The sequence below is a fragment of the Emydura macquarii genome, unplaced genomic scaffold (genome assembly GCF_026122565.2).
Source record: "Emydura macquarii macquarii isolate MOO-44397 ecotype Brisbane River unplaced genomic scaffold, CSIRO-AGI_Emac_v2 contig_2734, whole genome shotgun sequence".
Classification (NCBI taxonomy): Eukaryota; Metazoa; Chordata; order Testudines; family Chelidae; genus Emydura; species Emydura macquarii.
In genome coordinates this window covers 731,957-748,743 of record NW_027132871.1, presented here as the reverse complement: position 1 = coordinate 748,743, position 16,787 = coordinate 731,957, and the positions used below count along the sequence as shown (strand labels likewise).

The 16,787-nt window shown below is 38.9% G+C and overlaps 1 protein-coding gene across 1 annotated transcript in view; it reads left to right on the top strand.

The window, feature by feature from the left end:
• Positions 1 to 11,505, top strand: part of NHS (NHS actin remodeling regulator) — a 326,761-nt gene extending 315,256 nt beyond the window's left edge. The window contains 4 exon segments of the mRNA XM_067566088.1: positions 446 to 2,845; positions 2,848 to 3,411; positions 3,821 to 3,947; positions 7,358 to 11,505. Coding sequence (XP_067422189.1) covers positions 446 to 2,845; positions 2,848 to 3,411; positions 3,821 to 3,947; positions 7,358 to 7,985 — 3,719 coding nt within the window. The 3' untranslated portion in view covers positions 7,986 to 11,505.
• Positions 11,506 to 16,787: the final 5,282 nt, after the last annotated feature.

The window sequence follows — 16,787 nt, the reverse complement described above, 5'->3', positions numbered from 1 at the left end:
ACAAAGATCTTGTTATTATGCAAATGCCCTTGGTAGTAAAGAATCAGAGAAGGGAAATTCATCCATATATAATCAAAATCCAGTTGTTTTAAATAATAATGTTTGCAAAGTTTTCTATGAGGCAATAGCTCATTAAAACAGCCTTTATTAGTTGAAATACAGTAACACAAACTAAAAAGTTAATATTTATCTTGTCACAGCAAGATCAGCTCAGCACAAGATCACATTGCAGGAATAGGAGAACCAAGATCACATTGCAGGAATAGGAGAATTTCCCATCTTACCGGGATAAGGTCTGCCTTATATGCTTTTTACAGTAAAGTTACATTTGGTACAATACTCAGCAAGAAAAAAGTCTCCAACAAATACGTTTCTTGGGTTACTCGACAGGTCATTTGTCAGCAAATGTAAAAATGTATCTCACACAATTTTACATGTATCCTAGATTCTGACGAATCACCAGTAGCAAGAGAACGGAATGTGATTGTGCATGCAAATCCAGACTTCTCCAATACAATCAACAGGCGATCAGGTACCAGGGACTCTGAGTGCCAGACTGAAGAAATTCTCATTGCTGCTCCCTCCAGAAGAAGAATCCGCACACAGAGAGGTCAAAGTGTTGTAGCCTCCCTGTCCCATTCAGCCGGCAACATTCTGGTGTTGACAGACAATGGTGATGCAATGTTCACTACAGCAATGAGCAACCGTATCCGATCACGCAGTCTTCCTCGTGAAGGTGCTAGAGCCAGTGAAGCTGATCAAGATGCTGGTGCCAAAACTTCAGTGTACGAAGCAGAACACTTTATGGCAAGCCAAGAAAGAATCCCCAAAATGGTTAACGATGCCATCAATAACCAGGGTTCACAAGATCATCAGCCTATGGGTTTAACTTGTTCTCAGCACCTGCACAGCCCAGAACATAATGGAAGTGAGAGAGGGAGGTCGAGGTTGTCAAGGATGGCAGATTCCGGAAGCTGTGAGATTTCATCAAATTCTGACACCTTTGGGAGCCCCATTCACTCTATCTCCACAGCGGGAGTCCTTCTCAGCAGTCACATGGACCAGAAAGATGACCACCAATCCTCCAGTGGGAACTGGAGTGGAAGTAGCTCGACATGTCCCTCACAGACATCGGAAACCATTCCTCCGGCTGCCTCTCCTCCGCTGACCGGCTCTTCGCATTGTGACTCAGAGTTGTCACTGAATACTGCTCCTAATGCCAATGAAGATTCTAGTGTCTTTATAACAGAGCAGTACAGTGATCACATAGATAAGGTTCGAGGTCACAGGGCAAGCTCCTTCACCTCCACTGTAGCGGATTTACTTGATGACCCCAATAACAGCAACACAAGTGATAGTGAATGGAATTACTTGCATCATCATCACGATGCATCCTGCCATCAGGATTTCAGTCCTGAACGCCCAAAGGATGACAGCTTAGGATGCTCAAGTCTTACAAGTATGGCCACTTACGATAGCTTTCTAGAAAAGACCCCATCTGACAAAGCAGACACTAGCTCACACTTTTCTGTGGACACTGAAGGTTATTATACCTCCATGCACTTTGACTGTGGTCTCAAAGGTAATAAAAGTTATATTTGTAACTATGCAGCCGCAAGCTCTGAGAGTGGCCGGAATGCAGATGTTGCTTCCAGTCTCACTGATTGTGCCTGGCAGGATTATGTAAACCACAGGAGGCAGGGAAGACAGAGCATCTCTCTTAAGAAACCAAAGGCAAAGCCAGCCCCACCAAAACGCAGTTCATCTTTGAGGAAATCTGATGGCAGCACAGATTTTCCTGAGAAGAAAGAACCAAAGATAAATAGTGGGCAGCATATGCTTCACACTTCCAGGGAAATGAAGCTGCCACTTGAGTTTTCAAATACACCTTCTAGAGTGGAAAACTCTGATCTGCCAAGCAAACAGGAACTATCCTGGATTAATCAGAATGACAGTGGATTAAAGAACATCCAGTTTGACACCACAGATATTCCATCATTTAAAGATGAAGGTGCTGAACAATCTCACTATGCAGATCTCTGGCTTCTAAATGACTTGAAATCTAATGATCCTTATAGGTCTTTATCCAATTCAAGCACTGCTACGGGTACTACAGTCATAGAATGCATAAAGTCGCCAGAAAGTTCTGAATCACAAACATCGCAGTCCGGATCGAGAGCCACCACCCCGTCCCTCCCTTCTGTTGATAATGAGTTTAAGCTGGCTTCCCCGGAAAAGTTGGCTGGTTTAGCATCACCCTCTAGCGGTTACTCCAGTCAGTCTGAAACACCAACATCGTCTTTCCCGACAGCTTTCTTCTCTGGGCCCTTATCTCCAGGGGGTAGTAAAAGAAAGCCAAAAGTACCAGAAAGGAAGTCCTCATTGCAACAGCCTTCTAAAGATGGCACTGTATCTCTAAATAAAGATCTAGAACTTCCAATTATACCTCCTACTCATCTTGACCTAAGTGCTCTTCATAATGTCTTGAATAAACCATTTGCTCACAGACACCAGTTGCATGCTTTTAATCACAATAAACAGAATATGGTAGGAGAAGCACTAAACTCTAATTCTTCACCAGCCCTTGCTATTACACCTTCAGTTCTAAAATCTGTTCACCTTAGATCAATTAATAAACCTGAAGAAGTGAAACAAAAAGACAACAATACAGACCTTCTCTGCATACAAGAAACAACATTAATGGTGACAGCCATTTCTCCAGGCAAAATGAGGCCTCTTGTAGCTAAGAAATCAATATCACGTCAATACTCCACTGAAGATGCCATAATGTCCTATATTGACTCTTCTCCAGTGGAGACAGACCCTGATAAACTGCATTCAGAAAAAGTTCATCTATCAGTGTACAGAATAATTGTGATCAAGAAACTGTAACCTCGGCAAATGTGGGTATTTTAGAAGCAAATACGATGAAAGACCAAATGCACCCAGTTGGTGAGCCTTTACCAGAGAACACACAAACCTGTAACACTTCTACAGAAGGGTTTCAAAAAGGCTTAGCTGTCCCCACAAGTGATTATGAAGTTAAGATATCTTATCATGAAACAGAACAAGGGAGCCTTGATCCTGGGCAGATTAAGCAAGAATTACCTGCAATCTGTGAACAAAAGTTGGAATCTAAACTCCTGAATGAAAGCACATTCCAGCCTGATCCACCAGCTGGGGGAGCAGACATTAGTAATCAGCTTAAGCATCAGTTTGATATAAACCACCGTGATGACAAAGTGCCTGGGAATATCAACTATGAATCAGAGATATCAATTGTAAATTCACTTAATGAAAAAGGTTCGGAGCAGGAAAATGATGTTGAATCAGGTATTCAAACCAAAAGTGCCTCTGATGACAGCAGGGCAGAGGAAACACAAGGGAGTACAGATGATGCTTCACTGAAAGGTCAGTTTTATAATTAACTAAGTAATTCTATAATTTAAAAAAATGATCATATAGAGATTATTTTTAGTGATCCCTAAAGATATTGATTCTCAGGTTGAGTAACTCTTCATAACTCCATTGATTTTAATGGAGCTATCCTTATTTATGTATCTGGCCGACTTTATTTTAAACATTCTTAGAAAAATATATGTTTTGCATTTTCCTGTTACTTCATTTCAGTTAAGAAAAGAGCACTAAACCATTTATACCAAGAAACAGTACTTTGACAGATGAGTACAATATTTAGACTAGATTATAAAGTGTGCATATTGTATAGACAATTCCATTATTAATTGAGCTTGTGAATTGCATTAGCAGTCCTATTGTAAAATGTGGCAAGCACCTGACATTGCTTCTTTTCTTATTTAAGAATCTTCTCCAAGTGATGATTCCCTAATTTCACCATTGAGTGAAGATTCTCAGACTGAAGCAGAAGATGTTTTTGCGTCTCCAAACAAACCTCGCACTACAGAGGATCTATTTGCAGTCATTCACAGGTGATCTAACATTACCGTTACTAGAATCCATACGAATACAGAATACAATCTTCTCCTCCTATCTACAGCTAAGCATCAACTAACAATGGCCAAGAAGTGAATACACACTGGTTAACCGTGTCATGTTCCCATTTACTAGCTGAACCACATTGAGAATAAGAGCCTATGATTCTTATTAGCTAATGGAGATACTCCTTTGGCTCAAGTGGTAGAGAGTTTTGTTGCTGAAGGTTCTGAGTTCTATTACCACTGACAGTGAGGCTATGTTCAGACTGATGGCGGCAAAATTGCCGCTGCCAGATCGATCTTCCTTGATCAATTGAGCGGTCAGTGAGACCTGCTCAATCGATCAGGAAGTCGACTGAGTAAGTCCACCCCTTCAAGTAGCGTAGCGCTGAGCCGATGGGAAAACTGTTCCCATCGGCTCAGCGCAGTGAGAACAGCGCGCAGAGGGAAGCAGAGCAGTCGACGTCAGTTACGCAAACTACTCTGCGTAGTTTGCATAACTCCCGTCAACTGCCGTCGAATTGCGCGGTAAGTGTGAATCAGCCGTAAAAGTATTATGGAAGTTCCTTTATGCCGCCATAGTTAAGATTGTGCTGTTGTACACTTACAGCAAGATTCAAGCTCTTTGTTTTACATGAAAATTGCAGTGTATCTGCTCCAATTTTTTAGCACACAATCTCTGAATAAAAATTGAACTTCCTGCAGTTTCAAGAAAATCAGCTTCTTGGGTTCTGAATTCTAATCCATTAGAAGTCAATCCCCCCAAAATTCACATTCTGAATCTCATGAGTTTTTGGTCACTCTAATTAAAAAACTGCAAAGTGTAGAAAGTAAAAAATGTGTTTGTGGAGCCTCTGAGGTGATATAATTATTTTGTTAATTAACAAAAAATTAAAATGTTAGGGCTTCATGTCACAACTGTCGGTTTAAGTTGTGGTGAGCTGAAGGAGACCATTATTTATGACAACCAGGATCTTCTATGAAGCAGTAGCTTTGTCAAAAAAAGGACTTCTGTGAAACTGTTCAGCTAGTTCAGGAATGAAGCTGGTCTTCATAAAACTATAGTCTTCATTAGCGAAGCTCACAGCCTAGCTAAATAGTGTCACAAAGAACAGTACTTTTGACAAGGCAGCAGCTACTGTACTGAGGGCCTTGCTATTTCTGAAATTGTTCAGCCTGCTCAGGAGTTCCTTATCACCATGAAAGCAATAACTACCAGTGTTGAAGACCCTGTTCTTTGTCAAACTGTTCACCCAATTAAGGAGCAGAACTTCTGAGCGAAATGACATTTTCACAAAGTAGCCATTGCTGGGTTGGAGATCCTTTCTTAATCTAAAACACTGGGAATCTAAAAAACACACAATTGTGTGTGAGTTAAGATAACTCCCTATATAACATACCTTACACAAAATGACAAAAGTAAGGGCGTGAAAAGTTAAGGCATCTAAGATGACATATCTTTTACTCTTTCACCCAGTGATGCATACCTCATCACTAGAACCACCATACAACAAACCACAAACCCCTGCTCTGGTATGCATGCCAGCACCCATCAAGTGCTTTGCTTACTAAGGATGCTCTTAATCATGTGGTTAAAAGCTTTGCTTTATTGGTATCAAAGGGAGTGATGAAGGATTATGTGCAGTGGGAGACTAGCTGCATCCCCTTAATTCTGCATTTCCAGACGTTCAAATAGTTGGATTTTTAAAGTGGTGGTGGATTTTTGTAAAGAAAGTGCAATCTCACTGTTGGGTGCTAGCTGGGTTCCATTAAAACATATCTTCAGTCTTAACTATTTTTAACGTTAGGTTATAAATTTCTCCTGCTTGTTTAATGAAAGCCATGAGCTTCATTTGGGTTGGTGTATAAGGGCTACAGGAGGGTAGCTCTACGTCAGCAGTTTATGAGGGACCACCAAAGCAGAGCTCCCCTCCTCCAGATGTTAGGAAATCTGTAGGAAGTGTGTGTGTGATAGTGGGAGTTATATCAGCTTGGAATATGGGGTGGTGGACAGTGGATAAAATGGAGGATGTGATATGGCTTTTACACACACAGAAAACTTTAAGCGTTCTGCTTTTCCCATTCCTGTCCTTATGTACCCTATATGCACATTATATATGCCTTCCTTAGTTTCCTGCACCACCAGCCTTGCCCTTTCTCTTCTGTCCCATTTCATGCCCTTTACACTCTTCAACCCTATTTCATTCCCCTTCCATCCCATCAGTGTCCTGTCTCACTCCTCCTCCATAGCACCCCAAATCTGAGACATGGCTTCATGCTACCCATCTATACGTTCTCCAGAGCCTAACTCCAGTCTATGTCCCTCCTAGTCCCTCTTCCCCTTCTCTGCACCTCCTCCTGAACTCCTGCCTTGTCACATTTCTCCTTTCCTACTACCCATATGTAACTCAGCCTAGTATCTAGTCAGAAGAACATTAGTTTATATGTATAAACATTGCCCTTCATTCGATGAGCCAAAATGATATGGAATTATTTTCAAAGTAAACTATAGCTTTTTCAAAACTCCATAATCTTAAAACTCTGATTTTTACCAAACTTCCCAAAAAAACTCTAAGCTGGGATGATAACTGCATGACAATTGTTGGCCCTTCATTTGGAAGCTTTCATCTACTTCTTTCTCTCTGTGCTGTAGCCACCTTATTTATTTTGTTAATTTTTTAAAAGAGACTTTTAAAGGTTGCTTTATTATAATGTTGTATTATATTGCTGTTCAGCAACTTGAGTATCTTTATGGAATGAGTAAGACAATTTACAAATGCAATTAGTGCCATCTCTGCATTCTGCCTACTGGTTTTGTTCTTATGAACTGGCAATGATATTGAAACCCAAGAGAAGCCAGTGCTCCAGGATTTTTTTTTTTTTTTTTGGTATTTAATTAAAATTTTCCATCACAACTAAAGTACAACTGCAGTTTTCTGATATCAACTACACTGGATTATAACACATTACAATTTATAATAGTTAAACCTAAGAAGACATATATATCAATATTGAAATTGTCACCTCTTCTTCTGCAAGTGGGGTGAATTCTGATCCAGTGGATCTTGCTGGAAAATGGGAGCCGAAGTAGGAAGAATATCACCTTTTGTTGCATTATTCCATCTTTCTCCCAAATCAACGTGAGCCTGTCCATGCGTGAATTGTATAGGCTGGGCCTAGCAGATTTAAGTGGGACAGGAGCTACTCTCCGTAACCTACTGCCTAATGTACATGCAATTCCTATATGTTGTTTAAGGTTTTTCAATAATTATTAACCTTTATTACTTGGTGGGGTATTGCAAGGCTTCAGTAGTTAACAGTGCCTAGTTCTATGAAACTATAAAGTGCTATAGCAATGCTATGTATTATTTCATGTGAATATGTTGCTTTGTTTTTTAAAACAGATCAAAAAGGAAAGTACTTGGGAGAAAAGATTCTGGAGACCTTTCTGTAAGAAACAGATTGAGAGCTTCATCTGGGGCCAGCAGCACGTCACCTGCTAGCAGCACATCACCTGCCAGCAATGTGCCACCTGCCAGCAATGTGGGAGCCCTAACAAGCAGTCAGAGGTCTCCTGGTCTTATTTACAGGAATGCCAAAAAGTCCAACACATCTAATGAGGAGTTTAAGCTACTGCTCCTTAAAAAGGGCAGTCGATCCGATTCTAGCTATAGGATGTCAGCCACTGAGATACTAAAGAGCCCGATTTTGCCCAAGCCTCCCAGTGAGCTAATTGTGGATTCCCCCCAGAACACTGATGAGGCTCCCCAGGCGTCATCAACACCTGAAGCATTATCCCCCCTGTCTCCTTGCTCCCCTAGAGTTAACGCAGAAGGTTTCTCCTCCAAGAGCTTTTCCATGTCTGCATCTTCAAGAGTAGGGCGCTCCAGGGCACCTCCTGCAGCCAGCAGCAGCCGTTACAGCATACGCTGTAGGCTGTACAATGCGCCAATGCAAGCTATCTCAGAAGGAGAAACCGAGAATTCAGATGGCAGCCCTCATGACGATCGATCGTCTCAAAGTTCAACATAGGCTGCCTAAGCTCCAGAGAGCCACACTGTTGACTGTGAAACTTGTAAACTCTGAAATTACTGGGGTTATATAAGGATGTGAATATAACAGGCCAATTCTGTAGCAGTCAAAGCAATTGCAGGGCAATATCAATGCTTAAAAGTGTTTGTGTTTATAAGATGCTGGGAAAACAGAAATTTAGAGCTGTAGCTAATGATTATTTTACATTTTCTAAAAGTAGAAACATATGCTACATCTCTTCTGTTTACCTTTAGCTTAATTTATCCTACTCTCATTCCTGTTGTCACTGTAGATTTCAAAATTATCCAATTTTCATAGAATTAAAAATACCTTTTTTTTAAGTTGCCCATTTAGGAACAAAACCTCTCACTGTAGTGCTTCCCTAGGGGAACAAATGAAATTGTGCTTAAGGATTGGTATTTTTCTACACTAAAATGAACTGAACAAAATTTCAAAAAAATTAACAGAACATATGTAAATACCATATTTTTGATAAAAATTTGTAAATAGAATTATCAGAAAAAAGTGGACATGTGGCAAATAATTTACTGCATAACAACTTTGTTTATAGAAGACAAAAGTAGTAAAATGTACTAACTGTATTCTGTGAATACCATTTTCATATCAAACATCATATTTACATGTCCACCAATGCCACTTTGAGTGTGATCAAAAAGCCTCAAATCTGAACTGTAAAAGTTGTATGAAAGAAAATCTCAATATTAATTAATGAAATATTAAGGCTAATTAAGATCTGATTAATTTTAAAGTAACCATTTGTCTTTCAAAATTTAGCTCCAAACAAGCTAATTGCAGAATGCAGCTGTGAGTTTCAGTGTGGTAATTGGTAGGGATGGAAAGCATGCTTTTAACAGAACAAAATCATTTCTAATGCAAAGCCCAAGGCAAGCACATTTGACAGCATCCCTTAGCCCTTTATTCTGACATGGATTGCATTAGAGAGAATAGATATGAAGAAATAGTACTTATTTTCATATTCTTATTAGGCTATTGGGATACATAACACAGTCATAACCTGAGAACTATAATCTTTAAACATGATTAGTTTCTGGTTCTTAAAGGAAACAAATAAATTATAAGCATGCAACAAGCACCGTTGATTTATCAGTAAATATTTGCAATGAGTTTTCAGTGAAGCTTTCTCTTTGTGCTGATGAGATTCATGCTACCTAAATATTTACAGAAATGACACTGTGAAAAATGTAGCTGGGAAATAGGTGTGTGTACGCATTATTTATATTCATTGTTAAATGGGGAATGCTCTGGTTCATTATGCCAGCCACATACAACTTAGTTTTGTCTGGGTTTGCCAGAAATGCTTAACAGGGTGGGGGAATGGGATAGGGGAGGGAAAGAAGATGAGTCAGAGCAAATGCTTTGATAAAAATGAGGGCAGGGAAACAAAAGCTGAATTACTTGAAGTGACTTGAATTTTCTTGTCTTAAACCTGAAAGAAAATGTAGCTGTGAGCTCAAACCACAAGTTGTTTTTTACCTTTAATTTTTAAACAAAATAAAACCAATGTTTAAAATGATAGGCCTGATTCTCTTTTGTTAAACCAATTTTCCAACAGTATAGCACCGCTTAAGCCAAGTGGAGAATCAGGCCCTATTTGTCCAAAATTTAAACAGTTGGTATTGCTTACAGTAGAATGTGCTTTTGAACATGGGACGGTTTAACGCAGATAAGCTTTTAAGATGGAATGTGGCATGCAGTAGGACAGAGTGAGTAGGATCACAGAAAGAACGTACTTTGGTACTAAAGAAATCAATCAAAAGCTGGCTTCAAGCATAAGTAAATGACGATAGGGAAAAGGGATGTGTGAAAGGGCTTTTATTGGTTTAGGTTTTACTTATACAATGCATAGGGCAGTGTTTTAAAGGAAGGCAAACACTGTTTTAAAGAGGAAGTGTCTATTTAAAATTGGAATGATTGAATAAATTAGAATGACAACAAAATTTTGAATGTTATTTCCCATTAGAATACATCCTATTTCATCTAGTGTACACCACAAAAAATATAATTTAGAGTTTCCTGCCATCCTTCTGTGAGCGTGATAGCATACAGTATGTGGGCTATGGTCAGTGTGCGCATGTGGGTATGTGTGTTGAGGAAGGGTGAATTAAATCGGCAACATGGTTTAAAATATCAGGAAAATCTGGAAGTGTTTAAAGAAAGATAAGTGAGTTAACGTTTTGGAAATAAGCCTCATTGCTTGTGTTAACAGGCTAGTTAAGAAAACCTGAGTCTAAATGCAAGTGAAATAAATGAATAGGTATGTTTTAATAGGACGTTTAGCATATCTCAGAATACTTTGCTGGAGAATATGAGTAAATGAAGTTGATGTGTCAGGCAGAACAGCCTTATTCGGTCATCTTAGGTAATTTTCTTTAAAATTTATATCAGCAGCACTTTTATAATATCCTTAAAGGTGTTATATGTCTTTTAAAAAATCATTCTAAAGTTTAAATAGAAAACAGCTGAGTTGACTTTAATAAGTTGACATCACCTTTTATTAACAACCCAGGCATTTAATTTCATAGTGGTACCATATTTTATAAATATCTAAAGATAAACATTTTGACTTGAATTATGAGGCAGAAATATACCCTTTATGTAATGTTCACAGAACTATCACATCAAATATAGTTTTACTTATTTTGTTTAATCTAAAATCTATGACAAAGTTTTATATTTTATATTGAACTGATTTAAACCCAAATAAAGCTGGATTATGAAATGAAAAAAGAATTCACAATCATAACAAGTGTGGGAGTCAAAAAAAAATCCTTTAAAGATGTATATGTCTTTAAGGCACTCAACAGAAGGTTTAGAACAAAAATCTCATCATTCACATCTTGAAACAGGGTACCATACATATACTAGATAACTTGTGAACCATCATTCCAACCTATTGTTCTGTTTGCACTGATGTTATGGAAAATTGTTTTGGAAATTATTCAGTTGTTTTTGTGTCTGAAACTAACTTTTTTTTCTTTTTTTTTTCCTTTTGTGGCAGCATAGAGGACATGGAATAGTTGTAGCAAATAAAGCAAATGTTTGCTTTTGCCAAAGGTCAGTGATTGAGTGCATTTGCTGCAATGGTGGCAGATTTAGAGAAATACTGTAGGTTATGACTTAAAGATTAAAAAAAATTAAGAAGGTTACAGTGTAACTATTTTGGTACTAGCACCAGTTCATGCTGGCAGAAAAGACAATGGTTTATGGACTTGCATCCATTTTGTATTTTTGTAATATTTGTAAATATGAAGTTTTTAAATTGTTGCAAAGATGGTTTCTTTTGTAAAATGTTTTCAAAGTTTACATTAAATCCAAGCCTTTGTATATTTTAGAGCTGTGCAACACTTTAAGTCTTGTATTTATTTTTAGTAAAAACAGTGACAGTTTCATTGTGAACCCCCCTCAAAAAATGTGTCAGAAAAGTTTGATTACCTAGAAAGTGTGTATAGAAACTGCAAATAAACGTGACTGCAATTAAACCACACATTCTCTTTATTGTCCTGCAATGAAATGTTATTTCTAATCAATAGACTGCAAATGTATCAGTTTGCAAAGGTAAGTTTCTAAGTACATTACACATTTCATACAGTCTAACCTTGTTTTTTCTCCTTGAATTCTAATTTTTAGTTCACAGATGGAGGACAAAATCCTACAGTCTTGATCCAGACAAAACTGCCATTGACTTTAATACGATTTTTAATGGGAGTTTTGCCCAAGTATGAAGACTACTGGATTTTCCGTTAATTTATTGCTTGGGAATGGGGGAGGGAGACAAAAAATGATGGCAAGATTGCTTATCTATGGCAGGAAGACGTAAAACAAATTGCAGCAATGAAAATCCAAGGTGTAACCAAGCCCCAGAACTGAATGTCACCTGGGAATGCAGGTGATGGTCAAAAGGCAGAATATAACATTTAAAAATAAAATTAAAAAAATTAGATTTTGCTGCCATTTTAAGTACAGTGTGATTATGGTGAGGGAAGTTCTGATCAGACCTTGAATGGATTCATAAGGTGGGGATGACATAAGGACCCTCCCCCTCTGTTTAATGCAGGGCTGCTTACAATGACAGTCCTTGCACTTGAAAAAGAAATACATATTGTGGAAGAAGAGGTGGAAATGATTAACCTTTCTAATATGGGTCAAGAGAAGCATTTTTGGTCTAAGCATTTGTAGATGGCTTTGTGATACTCTGCATGGGTACTTACGATACATAGGCGAGAGGAACTGAAATCTGCAGTTCTGATGTCTAGAGTGTATGGAGAAGTTTAGCGTTAGGGAATGCAGCAGACTTATTTAAAATGCCAGTCAAGCATATTAAGATTTCCATTATGGGTGTGGTCTTCAAGTAGTTTCCAGGTGGGATTCATCTTACATAACATCTGTTTTATTCAGATGGTGAACCTGATAATGATTATGTTGATCATTTGTTGCTGTTAATGTTATGTGCTCCTCTCAATCAAGAAATATAAATGAGTAAGAATTGTTGAAAGAGCTCAGTCTGCAAAAGTAAATTACAGAATCTGCTTTTAATCTGTTCCCAAGACATACAATTAGTTTTCTCTTGCTCAGTTGAGGTAAAGATATATATTAGATTTACATTAGATTACATACTTATGTACTTAACTTTACACACATTTGAAGTTTATGAGAATATACACAGTGCGTAAAGCACATGTGTAAGTCTTTGCAGGATCAGGACCTACATATGTACGTATGGACTGTATATACTGAGCCACGTCAGGGATTAATACCTTTTAGATAGTTTGTCACTGATATTGTTATAACTGGACACACCAAATGGTGTGGTTACACATTGTTTTACAATTTCTTTTTCTTTGAAGAAATGCTATATTGTTGTTAGTTTTGTGACCCTGATTCTTCTGGGGAAGCGGTTGCAAGCAACAGGAGAAGTTGGTATCTGCCATAATCCCTCTATCAAGTCAGTTCTTGGGGCAGAGTTGCTCCTTGGGAATTGGGCATTGGTGTTTTTGGCTTGGAAACTCCTGAAACAGCCTGCATCCTGTTTGACCTGTGACAGACATGTCAGCATTTATAAATAGAGTCAGCACTCTGGTCACTTAGACCACGCAGGGCATAGAGAGTTAGGATAGGAGGTAATTAGGAAGTCTGATTGCATTTGGAAGGTTAGTGAGGATCACTTGCACCTGTATGGAATCTAATGAGTAAACTGGAGTAGCAAATGGGAGAGAGTTGCGAGAGAATTCTCCAGGTGGAGGAGTGACTATGTGACCCTAAGGGTGAATTTATTGTGAACTTGCTTGCCATGTGCCTGCTTGATTGAAGTTTATAGTGTGGCCTGTTTGAGAGGGTGTGCACTGAGCTTAGTGCCCTGCAAGGCAAGGCTGAGGGCTTCCTAACAAGACTCTAACTTGCCATCCTTTGTTCCCTGATTCCTTGATGAGGGGGCAGGGCTAACTCAGGGAGAATAAGGGTTTAAAAAGGCAGCTCCTAAGCACCCAGAGGAGCTAGCAAATGGGAGTTTAGAGATGGAGCATGAGAGCCAAATACGCCTAATAAACATTCTCTAAACTTAGGCCAATAACCCTCCCCACAACATATACACACAAAAAACAAACAACGAATTCTGCAAGAGTAAAAGTACTATAGGCAGAAGTCCAGCAGCAGGGTGGGAGCTAACCAGTTCATTGCACTGAATGTAGCATGAATGATTACCTGTCTGGTGGGCATGTAGCATATGTGTGCATTTGATGCAATCAACTCATGGCCTACAGAGACGGAGTATGGGCTCTTGAGACCAGAGTGGTTGAACTGGAGAAGCTAAGACAGCTAGTCTCATCTATGTATCTTTCTATCTGGGACACAGTGGAGCAATCCCCAGCATGACAACCTCTGTGCTGCTGAGGAGGATGAAAGTCTCTGGGAAGGAGAACATCAAGCTGGAGTGGAGGGAAATGATCCTATGGTTGGGACCCTACTTCCAGATGACATCATGGCATCCTTTCCCACTGATGATACCTCTCTGGGGGAGGGGACCCTGTTATGAAAAGACAGGTAATAGTAATGGGGGATTTGATTATCAGAAATATAAATAATTGAGTTTGTGATGACTAGGAGAACCTGAGGGTGAATTGTCTCCTGAACGCAAAGGTTGCAAACCTCTTGAGACATTTAGATAGACTTATGTGCCATGCTGGGGAGGTACATGTAGGTACCAGTAACATAGGGAAAGGTAGAAAAGAGGTCCGGGAAGCCAAATTTAGGCTGCTAGGAAAGATATTAAAGTCCACAGCCTCCGTGGTAGCATTCTCTAAAATGCTTCCAGTTCCACAGATAGGGCCAGTTAGACAGGCAGAACTGCAAGATCTCAATGCATAGACGAGACTATGTTGTTTGGAAGAGGGATTTAGGTTTCTTTAGGAACTGGGGAACCTTTTGGGAAAAGAGGAGCCTATGTAGGAAGGATGGGCTCCTCCTAAAATAAATGGAACCAGACTGCTGGTAAAACGAAAAAGTTCATAGTGGAGCATTTAAACTAGGGGATGGGGACAGCCGACACGTACGGAGGAGCACACAGTTCAGATGGAGACATTCCTTGGGAGTAAAGAGGATACTGCATGTCTTAGTAAAGGGATGATAGATATTGATAAAGTCCAGATAAGAAACAAAGAGAAAGTCAATCTAAAGAGAGTCCTATTCAGTTACATCACATGAAGGCACACAACTAAATATTGACAAATTTTATAAGTGTTTTTATACAAATGACAGACGTCTAAATACTAAGATGGGTGAACTTGAGTGTCTGGTATTAAATGAGGATATGGATGTAACAGGCATCACAGAAACTTGGTGGAACAATGATAATCCATGAGACATGATAATACCAGAGTACAAAATATATAGGAATGACAGCATAGGTCGCGCTAGGGGAGTGGTTCTATATGTGAAAGCATAGAGTCAAATATAGTAAAAATCTTAAATTAATCAAAGAGTAACACAGAATCGCTATGGCTAGAAATTCTATGCTTGAATAATAAGAGTATAGCAGTAGGAATATACTACCGACCCTCTGACCTGGATGGAGATGGTGATTGTGAAATGCTCAGGGAGATTAGAGAGGCTACAAAACCAGAAAACCCAACAATAAGGATTTCAACTATCCCCGAATTGACTTGGTACGTGTCACCTCAGGATGGGATGCAAAAATAAAATATCTAGACACCGTAAATAAGAGCTTTATGGGCTCCAAGACTAGCTGTTCCATGAAGGGAGAGACCATTCTTGATTTAGGCCTAAGTGATACATAGGATCTAGTCCAAGAGGTGCATATAGCTGAACTGCTTGGTAAATGTTATTACATTATAATCACTATTAACATCCTTGTAGGGGGAATATACCCAAAAAAACGCACTACAACAATAACATTTAACTTCAAAAGGAAACTACACAAAAATGAGGCAGCTAGTTAAATGGAAATGAAAAGGAACAGTCACAAGAGTGAACTGCTTGCAAGCTGCATGGAAAATTTTTAAAAATACCATAATAGAGGCTCAAACTATATGTATACCCTAAATTAAAAAATAAATAAAAAAAAAAAAGTGAGGAGACCAAAAAATGCCACCAAAAATGGGTAAATAGCAGAGTAAAAGAGGCAGAGAGAGACAAAAAGACAGCCTTTTAAAATTGAAAGTCAAATCCTACTGAGGAAAATAAAAAGGAGCATAAACTCTGGCAAGTCAAGTGTAAAAGTATAATTAGGCAGGCCCCCCCAAAAAAAGGTATCTGAAGAGCAACTAGTAAAAGATACAAAAACTAATAGCAAAAAACTTTCACGTAAAAGAAGCAGGAAGCTGTCAAGCAATCAGTGGGACCACTGGTCGATTGAGTTGATAATAAAGCACTCACAGAAGATGAGGCCATTGCAGAGAAATTAGATGAGACCTTTGCATCACTGCAGAGGATGTGAAGGAGATTTCTACACCTCAGACATTTTATTTTAGGTGACAAATCTGAGGAAATGTCCGAGATTGAGGTGTCAATAGAGCAAGTTTTGGAATAAATGGATAAATTAAACAGAAATCAGTCACCAGGACCAGATGGTATTCATCAGTTCGAAAGAACTGTGAATTTGCAGAACTACTAACTGTGAAATGTAACCTATCGCTTAAATCTGCCTCTGTACCATATGACCGGCAGATAGCTAATGTGACACCAATTTTTTAAAAGAAGCTCCAGAGATGATCCTAGAAATTCTAGGCCGGTAAGCCTAACTTCAATACCAGGCAAATTGGCTGAAACTATAGTAAAGAACAGTATTCTCAGACACCCAGAGGAACACAATTTGTTGGGGGAAGAGTCACCATGGCTTTTGTAAAGGGAAATCATGCTTCATGAATCTATTAGAATTCTTTGTGGGGGGTTAACAAACAAGTGGACCAGGGTGATCCAGTGGATACAGTGGGCTTGGACTTTCAGAAAGCCTTTGACAAGGCCCCCACCAAAGACTCTTAAGCAAAGTAAACAGTTCTGGGATAAGAGGGAAGGGCCTCTTAAGGATTAGTAACTGGTTAAAAGATAGAAAACAAAGGATAGGAATAAATGGTCAGTTTTCACAGAGAAGAGCGGGAAATAGCAGGCTCCCACAAGAATCTGTACTGGGAGCAGTGCACGTCAACATATTTATAAATGATTTGGAAAAAAGGGTAAACAGTGAGGTGGCAAAGTTTTCGGATGATACAAACCTACTCAAGATATTTAAGTCCAAATCAGACTGCCAAG